Source organism: Myodes glareolus, chromosome 23 (assembly GCF_982192425.1).
Source record: "Myodes glareolus chromosome 23, mMyoGla1.1, whole genome shotgun sequence".
Classification (NCBI taxonomy): Eukaryota; Metazoa; Chordata; class Mammalia; order Rodentia; family Cricetidae; genus Myodes; species Myodes glareolus.
Window position 1 is genome coordinate 27,035,916 of NC_142048.1, and position 11,110 is coordinate 27,047,025.

Consider the following 11,110-nt stretch of genomic DNA (forward strand, 5'->3'; position numbering starts at 1 on the left):
TCCTTACAAGTGCATTGGATGCAGCTCAAAGGTAGCCAAAGGTGTCTTGCAAAGACATCTCTTAACTAACATGCCATGTTGGAGTGATTTGTTTGTAGTTCCAAGCACACTGTTCGTAATACAGCAGACACTCATAAATGTTAGGCTGATTCATCAAAAGCTATTTTTAAAAAAATAGGTCCTTTGGATCCTACAATTCATTTTCCCATAGGAAAAAAAATGCCATTAGTGATCATTAGATTCCCAAGCTGATCTACAGTAGCTATTTAAATGAGTCTACCATAGATGTGTAATAGAAACCGCGCTTTCCTAGCTTTTTAATGTACCAATACATCAGGGCTTATTTCTCTCCCACAGCCACTCTGTAAGTAGGTAAATCACAGCACAATTCCCTCCACTATAGATGCGAGGAAGTCAGATGCCCTTAAAAGTTATTCTCATGGACCAGATAGCTCAGTGTGAAAAAGCCACTGGCCACCAGGCCTGAGAGCTCAGGTCGATCCCCAGGTTCCATATTAGGGAAGACCAGAGATGACTCCCACAAACTGTCTTCTGACCTTTGCACGCATGCCGTAGTGTGCATCCCCCCCCCCCACACACACACACTCACACACTGAATAGATCTTTTTAAAAGTCACTACTGTGGCTGAAAGTGCAATGAATGAAATCATGTGCTTTACCCTTATCCTTCCTCCACCGACCCCACACCTCAGACACAGCTCTGGGAGAACTACGGATGGGTTCTCTGCAGAAAGAGGCCAGGCAGGTAAGCAGGTAAGTCAGGTATTTTCTATCCTAAGAGGCATTGTGTAGCATTCTTTAGTTATGCCCATCTAACCAGAAGCTTGGTGGGAAAACTTGGCGTAGCTCGTTAAGTGCATTAATCCTCTACATTCAGAACGAGTGTTGGGGGTTTTGTTATTGTTGTTGTTTGTTTGTTTGTTTGTTTGTTTGATTGATTGATTGATTGATAGTCAGTGAACATATGCCTTTTAAACATTTAACTCCTGGCTTCTTGGTAGTGAAGACTGAGGTCGCTAAGGGATCAGAATTAAATACCTCATTGGAAGTGGCTGCTAAGGGAGGAGGCAATGCCTTGACTGGGGTTGCTCACATGACAGCCAGGTTTAGCTAACTTAGACTAGGTACAGAGACCAGGTGAACTTTTAATCTAGCCAGTGGGGTAGGTGTTTTGAGAATGGTTTTGATTTCTCTGCTCTGTGTAAGTGGGTAAATTATTTCACGTCTCCTTGAGGATCTTAAATACCGTCCCTTTTCCCTCCCTCTCCGTCTGCTGAGTGATCTTATTTCTGCTGTTGTCCTGACTTTTCAAACATGAATGTTTTACATCTCCTTCTGCAGCGAAAAAGGATTCAAATATTTCCAACTTGGAAAACTTAAGCAGAAGTGATGAAGTTTTAAAGATCACCTCATTCTTAAGAAATGAAAATATTCCTACTAAAGGGAGACAGGAACGAACTGCACCTTCACAAATCAATGGGAAAGGGGAAATACTGTTTATCTGAACATATAATTGTGTTTTAACTGAAGCATTAAAATAGAGACAGGGGTATAACGTATTTACAAATAATTGCATTCCTATCCCTGTGGGGAAGTCAGCTAGTGGCGTACTTGAAGTCCACCCACCACGTTAACATCTAGTCAAAAGCAACAAAAACAGTGAAATCTTTCTGTCCAATTACGGAATTTATTCGAGAGCCATGATGTCTGAATTATCAACTTTTGGTGAAACCATCACACAGGTATGCATATTCTTTGTCAAAGCCAGTGTGATGGCCGTCTGTCACATTATATTTTGAAGTCATTTTCGGAAAGAGCAGGGGAAGTCACACATTTGGTAGTCAGAAGCTGCTTAATGCGTGAGCTGCGATTTGTGTCTCCCATGAGTCCCAGGGCCTGGGATGGAAGGGTACATGCAGGAGATGCGTACTGATATGGCTTCGTGAACCAACAGGAAATCCATTAGCTCCGTCATTTGCTCTTCCTTCTGGGCTCAATATGTAATTGTTTATGTTCAAAGCAAAACCAAAACCAACCCTTTTTACTCTTCTAGCACTCGGGAGAGCCTGGCTTCCAACACATCAAGCATTGTTGAAAGCAACCGCCGTCAGAATCCTGCTCTGAGTCCGGCCCATGGCGGAGCTGGTCCAACCTTCAACTTCCGCGCAAGTACGGATCCCCCGACCAACGAAGCTGAGAAATTACAGAAACCTTCCAACTGCTTGCAAGCTTCTGTTACTAGTGTATGATTGTCCCTCTGCCTCAGACCTTCTGTCTTGTTCGATACAGTAACGTTTACGACAATTGGGGCTGACGTTTACATCTCTGCAAAGACAAACATCTCAAGCGCAGCTTGGGGGTCACTCAAGCTGTGCCGCTAAGTAGGCTAGGGCAAAAAAAAAAATCTTTATTTCAGAGTATTGCTTTTCACATTTATGGCTCTGTAGCAACCGAATAGCAGTAGGGGAGATGTGTATACTTCTGCTTCACTAACTGTATTTGAACACACATAGGCAAGTCTAAACACTGTAAGTGGAACATGCATTTTTCAATGTCATGCAGTTGCCAATTCCATTTTGAAATGCCGCAGATGTGTGTTGCCCCCAGCCGATGGGGAATGGGGCCAGGGAACTAATCCTTGACAACCGCCCCTCCCCCTTAAAAAAAAGCCAAGTCACCACAAAATGTAAATGTGAGGGTGTCCATCATGAGAGAAACCGATGCCAAACTGAGCAGAAGGGACCCCAGCCCTTTGTGTGTGAGTCCTTTAGACGCCAGTCATTTTTCACTGTGAGTTTTCGCGAGACTCTTGCAGGAGCCCATGTCAGAAAGGGTCCCAGAAGTCCCTAGAGTGTTTGTTTTCAGGATTCTGTTTTCCAGTGCACTCGATGCTTGTCTTGAGTTGTTTAACCTTCCACAGTCACAAACGGGAATATAGGCCTTTGAAGTGGACAAAGGAAGGGGAATCCGGTCCGCACTGGGCCACAGTCCTGAGTGATGGAGGAGGTGGTGTGGACTTTGGGGAGGGCCGAATCAGATATTGAAGAAGGATACCTTCCTCCTTGTGACACTGGGAGGAGCTTTTCTTCCTACAAGAGATGCAGTGGTTAGTTTGTTTGGAAGCAAAATGTTCTTTATGCTACAAATGAAGAATGTGGCCCGAGGGTGTTATTCTTTCTAATGGAAGGGACTTAAATCTATTTTATGTAGTTTTTAAATAGAATGCCTAAATTAGGCTGTGGGAGATAATTTTTAGTGGTTGTAGGAAAGAGCAAATTTAGGGCGAGTTGAACTTCAGGCCTTTTATTCCTGGGAAGATATCTATAGAAAAAAAAAAACCTTTAAAGTAATTTTTGATCAGAAGTGTACATGGACCCATATAATAAACAGCAGAGTGTCCTCATTCTGCTGGTATGGTATATCCTTAATTTGTACTCCCCTAAAATTTATCAGAATGATGATTATGCATACATGAACTATGCCAGAGTAATGTTTACAGATACCTTGTAATGGTTTCAGGAGGAGTGTTTTAGGTGGACCGTGTGCTCACTCACTCAGCAGTTTTTAAAATGATTTCTTCACACTCTACTTTGGTTTGCAATGCCATACTCAGTATCAAAAGGCTCCACAGTGGGGGGACCACTAGCCAATACACTTCAGTCCTACAAGTAAGGCCCACTTCGACAGAAGAATATACAGAAGACGCTGTATACCATAGGATTCCTACGTCTGTAGGCACTGGAAAGCTATCTACTCAGGGTTACCTCTGATCCCAGTAGATGCTCTGACATGAAGTTTTATTCAGTTTAGTGTTGGATGGTGCTTTTTGGAGCCATGGATCATAAATTGATTAATAAATAAACAGCTTAAAATCAATGTGAAGTATTTTCAGCCAAGATCTCAGTAATGAGCATAACTCTGTGAGAGGTCTCTTTTTCTGTGTTAGGTTTAATCACTAGCAGTGTGTTTCAGGAAGCACAGTCATATGAGGTTGTGGGAATGGTGTACTCTCTCACATTTTGCCTGCTATTCGGAAGCTGCATTGGATCAAACTGGGCTCCTCAACTTTGGTATAACACATTGCTTTTGTGTGCTTCTTATAGTAAGACTTAAGCACAGTTGGCAGTATACTGCTACATCATTGAAATGCCTAAGCCAATTGGGTTTTGAATCTCATACCTTCTTTCCCCCCAGGCCTGCCTAGGTTACTCAAAAACACATTGTTTCCCTTATTACTTAAGTGTGTCCGGAAAGAGCAACCATGCATCCACATCCAGAATGAGCAGTCATGGATCTGGTGTTCTATACAGTCTGTTTGCTCGAGGAGCTGTATGCCATACGATTCCGAGATCTGGTCTGTCTAATTTATTTTTTTCCCAAAAACCTGCTCTCAAATTTTTGGCATACTCAGTCTGTTAATAATAGGACCATTTAAACAACACATTAGACTCTGATAGACCCTCTGGACATAGCCATCGAAGGAATCTAGTACTGTGTGAGCAGGAAGGATAGAATCCTGTTCAGGAGAAGAAGCTTTAAAAGCATGAATTTTGATGGTTCGCGAGAAATAGGTTTACAGAAGGCGCTATTCAAATAAAATGTGTACGCTATTTGCCTAATCACTATGGGGTACATGATTTCAGAAAGAAACAAAAGAACCTCCCTTAACCAGCAGCCATTAGCATAGAATGAAGGACTTCAAAGATGATATACCACATAAACAGATATTCCATGGAGAAATACTCCTGTCTGATTCTAATCTGGATTCTTGAATGGAGGGACATTGGTGGTGGGAAGCTCATGACAGACATAACAAGATGACCTCATCAAGATGGTGAGACTCTTGACGCCCACAGCCTTGAGGCCCACAGCCTTGAGGCCCTCCCCAGGCTTTGCCAATATTCTTCTCCACTGGAAGCTAGCTTTGTGTTATAAGACTGCATGTCTAGTCTTAGCGTTTATCAATGGAAAGGTTTACAAAACTGAATCTGGTTGAATCTCTGTGAGGCATTCAACTTTAAAGGGTCAACACATCTGTCGGCATTTTGCACACTTATATGTATTATTATGATACAGCATATTACTTTGTGGTAATTTTTATTTTTACATATAACTACCTCCATGAATTTGATGAAATGGCAGCAGTGTGTTCAAGTGTGTTCTTCAGAAAATCAATGTTGAAAACACGCTTCTGCGGTAGGCCATGGTGTTCCGTGTGTGTCCGTGACTTGCCCATTGGACTCATGACCTTCTCCCTGCCGTGGTTTTCTTTCACGCCACGCTGTGGCTTCCAATTGTAAACCTGTTGTCTTCTTTCTCTCTCCTTTCTGCCCCGTGAAAGCACATTTGATTTGTTACAAGTGAATGAACATTTTAAAATGTTTTAAAATTATTGTCTTCCCCATTCTTCCATTCCTCTACAAAAAAAAAAAGAGAAAGGAAGGAAGGAAGGAAGGAAGGAAGGAAGGAAGGAAGGAAGGAAGGAAGGTCCTCTTTAGCAAAGAGCTACTTGGTAAACATTTGAGAAATTATTAATTCCTTTAAAAATTGGATTAGATTGCTAGGTTTTTTTCAGTAACAAAATATGTGAAAAATTTTAACTGCCAACTTGAAGCACTTTGGGCTGCTCTGCCATTTTGATATGCTACCCTTATGAAGCCCAAACCTCCTTTTTATTAAAAGAGCTGTGCTGTGCATTCTGAGATGTCTGTTAAATAATTTGTATACCATTTGATGTGTTTTGCACATCTCAGGAGACTTTAATGAGTGTGTGAAAGGGAACGTGTGTGCACCCAATAGAGAAAACAAAGAGGAGCACTGGAAGGAGACTAGCTGGCGAGAAATAATAAATGCCCGAGCCTTTGATGTTGAAGAATCCAAGTTCAGGGACTATAAATCGAAAGGGAATCTGGAGGAGCAGTGATTTGAACACCAGCTGTTCCCAAATGTCTCTTTCTCAAAAACTCAGCCACTATTGTTAAAATGGACATCTAACTTCTTTCGCAGCCACCACCGAGACTAGAATGGTGGCCCGTAGGAAAGGGTTATTCTTTTAGGTTAACACAGCTTTGTAAAGTTCTGCCCAGGATTTACCACTTGTCCACCAAGTGTACTTGAAGATAAAGTTCATAACTTGAATGAGAGGCCTAATTCTCACAAAACCGTAGCGATCATTTTTGGGCAATGTCTTACCATTTGGAAGGGGTAGCATTCTGAGCTTAGGCTAACAGTCAACCACTAGTAACGTTATGCAGCTCATCTGGGGATCTCAAAGTGCTTCCAAAGCATGAGATGTGCAATTACAGAGCAGGTCCTGTGTGTGATCTCCGTGCTTGACAGGGGCACACAGACGGAGTGACTCGCGGTCACCCAGAAACACAGTGGCAGCTATCAGTGACCTATTTTCTATCTGTTGGAGAGACCATCATGAGAAATCACTACAATGCTATTTTTCTGACGTGTGCTAATAAAGAAAACAAATTCAGCTTGACACCTTGTCCATTTTCATTCAAAGAGTTATGGCTGTTTGGAATCCCAACACCTCTGCCCAAATCACTGGTATTGCGTTAGGAAGTGGGAGGTGACCAAATCCACACCAAGGCTAATCCAGACATCCACACTTGTTTACAGTTTCTTATTGGGTTTTTGTAATTGCTGTAAACCCCAGCATCAGGAACATTGGATGTTCCAGGCAGTGGAAGGTGCTGAAACAGTTTTTAGTTCTGTTTTATTACTTTAAAGTCTTAGTAAGCACTCTGCACAGTGCTCAGCTCAATAACATTCACCACCGTATACGAAACCCTGCTTCGCGAGATCTGGGAAGCTGGTCCCCTTCCAAGTGTTTTCTCAAATGTTGAGACAGAAGGTCTTTGATGCCTGCTTTCTCCATTCCCCCAGACCAGTCCCAGATCTAACCAGCAGTGTAGTGGCAGACCACCGTGGACCCAAGTAGAAGTGGTTGCTTCCTCGTCTACCCATCCCCCCTCACCCATTGTCAAAGCCATCCAGTAATGTCCTGTGAGTGAGGGACTCCTGGGCCCGTGTTTGAGGCTTGGGGAAGCTAGAAACAAGAACAATGAGCGCAAAAGCTGGGGGAGGCATTGTTCTTTGGGTTAGCTAAAAATGGCAGGAAAGGCATTGCTGTCCTCTGAGTTTGGCCAAGAAAGAGAAAACAATTGGCTGTTATTCTCTGATGATGTTATAGTAGTCATACTACAGCTAATACTTTCCCATGGAGTTTTCTGTAGGAGACGTTTCATAAATTATACATATGAGACATTGGATTATTAAATCTCATGTGTTTGTAAAAGATACTGGCTTCTCCCTGATTGGCGTCTGTCCCCTTCCCTGGTCTTGCATCAGCAATGCTGAGGGGCTCCCCAGTGATGGCTCCTCCCATACACACTTCTGTGTCTTCACTGCTGTTCATAGACTTAACAGTTGATGACTTGCAGAATTTAGAATTCGGCAAAGCTCAAGGGGAACTAAGCCTTCTTGCCGCTGTATGCGGGCAGTCAGAGGCCTCGAAACGCTCCTTGTTGGCTTCGCGTGTGAACACACACCCCGGCGAACACACACACACACACCCTGCGAACACACACGCCCTGCGAACGAGGAAAAGTGTTGGCGAGCGAGGCATCAATGGCTCTAGAAAGGCAAAAACGGAAGCCTAGAGCTCGGTTGGTCCTTGTATTCCTGCCTACCTCCCTGTCCAAAGGCTGACCTTGGTACCTCCGTTCCCTTGCTCTCGCCCAAACGAGGTATCAAACTTGAGACCCGAGCTCTCCTCCAATGCCAGTCCTCTACAGCTCCAGGAAATCCATCACACAGAACACTCTTGGCAGCCCCAACTCTTCCTTTCCCCCGAGGAACACCCTCTCTGCCTCCTTGCCCTCCCCCACCTAGCTAGCTACCTACACCACCACCGCTGTTTCCACATTGGAAGAACAGAATAGTGTGCAGTATCGTGCACGCATGCCCAGTTAGGAATCAAACGGCCCTAGGGTCACCTCCACGTACGTGTCAACAGCTACAGAGTAAAAGTCCTTAGAGCAGTGACATCCGTCCTACTATCTGGAGAAGAATTCAGTTTGAGCATCCGAGTTTCAAGGGATCCCGATCCTGCAGGTGTCTTTCTCTGAGCGACTGAATGTGACTATTCCATTAGGGCCAATGAACTAAGAAGGTGCAAGTGGGGTTACTGTACGTTAGGAAGGAGTTTTGCAGCCAAGACTGCCTTGAATAAAATGTTTTTGCACTGAAAAAAAAAAACCCTTTAAATGACTTGGTCTCTGGTTGCTGTAAAAGTCATCCAGGATGGATGCTCTGTTTATATTGTATAGTATTTCATATGAAATAACTGCAGTTCATGAAACGTCTTCCCTAATGTTCCTGATTTCTAACAGCACATTTGTAACATGGTTTTTATCGTGTCCGTGTACCATATTGTAAATGATGATTCCTTGTCATGCTTAGTATAATAACTTAAAAGGAAAAAAAAAAGGACAGGGATTTTTGTAAGTCTATATTTGAAAGTCCCTCCATATGGTAATATTGTGTTCATGTTGTTTATGTAGTGTTGTGTGAAATATCCATTTTGGATTGTGTTACTTTTTAAGATATTAAATAACATTTGGTTATACGTGTAAGTGGAATTTTCTTTTTTTGCTACTTGAAGGGAAAATCATTTAGATGAGGTCGGGTTTTCTCTTTGATTAATGTGATTTTGTAACAGAGTTCTGTTGCATATTCTTTATTACAGTTTTTAAATTGAAAATCAAAAATGGAGTTCCTGTATCGAAATTATTTTCCTATGGGTTTTAAAAAGATCACATTTTGGGGTGGGTTTAACACAGAGCAATGGTTAGAGTTGTGTGTTGTCCCCCATTTTTATGAAATTATATAGCAACATGGTTATTTTGGGGCTTTTTTTTAAATCACTAGTTTCAAAACAAGTTAAATGTCTCGCAAGTAAATATTGGGATGTTTGCATGTAGTTAGAAGGTAGGGATGCCTGCGTGTTCCGTGGTCTTCAAGATCTAGGCATGGGTCTCTAATACTAACAGCATTCAAACACCATGTATTGAAAAGAATTTTTCTTTTCAGTTTATGACTAGGGTTGAGGAGATGACCCAAGAGAGGACTTGTTTCACAAACATGAGGACCTGCCTGAGTTCAGATTCCCAGTACCCACATAAACTCTGGGTACGATGGTTCTCTGTAGTAGAGGGTCAGAGGCAGGATCCCTGGGTTCACTGGCAAACAGTCAGCCAGATTGTCGAACTCCGGGTTAAGTGAGAGACAGTCTTGAAAAATATGGCAGAGGGGAACCGAGGAAGACATCTTAGTTAGGTCAACGTCAAGTCTCCATATACAAGCGTGTCTACACACACATGAATACATATGCAGACATCACACATAGAATTGTGTCTGTATTAAACATGCACAAACTGTCATTCTTTGCCAGTTCCCATTAACAATTACCTATAACTACTTTCATAGTATTTATGTCACAGTAGTCATTGTGCACCACCTAGATATGGCCTAAAAGTTGTCATCTTTAGACATGCATAGGATATACACACACACAGAAGCATTTTCTGCTACAGTTGAGGATTTGAATATCTGGGGAGGGGTTCCTGGAGCCAATGCACTCGGGCTCGAAAGGATGCCTTTACATTCTTTTGAGTCCCCTCCCTGGTGACAGATCTTTGGCGAATGAAGTCTATCTTAAACTAAAAATGATGTTCTGTCCAATGAAAGATTTAAGCTAAGAAACAGCCTATAACCCCCGAACATTAGACTGCTACAATTGAGACCAATTTTCTTGTAAAGGCAAAATCCTAACCCAGACTTCCAAAAATGTCTTGGACAATAATCTCATCTTTTGAATTAATTTGAAGAGCCCAAGGCGGTGACTTTGAAGGCAAGTCTCATTTTGTTGAGCCTGTCTTGAGCTTGTCTATATACACTGCACAGCAGAGCTACTCCCATTTTCAGGCGTGAAATGGGGATGAGCCAGCGCATTGTTCCCTGGTGACTTTAGCATCACCAGCTGCCGTGGTCAAGGGAAGGGCACCGTGTGTGCTTCTCAGCAGAATCCAGGGACCTGGATGCTTGGGGAAAATCTGGGAACTTCATAAGAAGATTGAAAGCAGGTTTCTGGCTCCTTTGAGAGAACAGTCACAGTTCGTAAAAGTCTTCTCTTTCCGAAGGAAATGGTATGGTTTTAACTTGCTTTTACATGTTTTAGAGTGGGGAGATTCGCGCCCCCTCCATAGAGAAAATCCAAATGGATATATAATTGCCTCCTACTCTGTTTGCCGCTATGAAATGGAGAAACAGTGAATAATAAAAAGGAGTCAGTCACCTGACTTCCACAGTGTACTTAACTGTAAAATTCTATCCCTACTATGGGAATTCTTGGATTGACTCATACTCCCATTTTCAGGCCCAGTGACTCCAGACCTTTCCTGTCAAACAAATGGTTCATCTTGCAACCTGTGAGGCTGTGTGCGGTGAATATATGCACCCGGCCCCATGCAGTAATAGCAAGAAAAGAGAAGGCATCTGCACTCAGGATAGGTGGGGTGGAGGTTTTGCTGCATCTTGAAAGGGTCACTGGAATGTCCCGTGAAATGCAATCTGATAGGTCAGAAAGTAAGACAAAGTTAGTTTGGATCCAAAGGACAAAAATGAATGTTGCTTCCTTCTTCGTCGTGTCTAGGAGTTTGGGGCTGCATCTACTGCCCCCCCCCCCGCCAAACTGGATGAACAACATGAATCCAAGGTGAGTCCCAGCCTAATGCATGCTTAAGTATTTATTCTCCAGCCTCTAGGTTCCATCCAACAAAGGCCTTCTCGGTCACACCTCTTCGTATTTCCTTGTTTCTTTCTATTGCAAACCTCCACACATCATCTTCTAGTACCTTGGATTTCTTTTACTTTACTATACTGCCTAAATACATTTTTTGTGACTTTTGTCATGCTATTAGCATTTGATCATGGGCCTAGAGATGGCTCAGCAGGATATGTCCTTTATCACTCAGTCTAATGACCTGAGTTTGATCCCTGAGACCCACACAGGAGG

At 42.8% G+C, this 11,110-nt stretch overlaps 1 protein-coding gene across 4 annotated transcripts in view; it reads left to right on the forward strand.

Annotated features, from left to right (window-relative positions):
* The window catches only part of Stox2 (storkhead box 2), a 238,805-nt gene extending 230,136 nt beyond the window's left edge, over nt 1-8,669 (forward strand). For 3 of the 4 annotated variants that reach the window (XM_048455804.3, XM_085680289.2, XM_085680290.2), the window contains one exon: nt 2,075-8,669. In XM_048455804.3, the coding sequence (XP_048311761.3) occupies nt 2,075-2,270 (196 nt within the window). In that variant the 3' untranslated portion in view covers nt 2,271-8,669. The remainder of the gene's footprint in view (nt 1-2,074) is intronic. The other variant, XM_087901088.1, reaches the window with a different exon arrangement.
* Nucleotides 8,670-11,110: the final 2,441 nt, after the last annotated feature.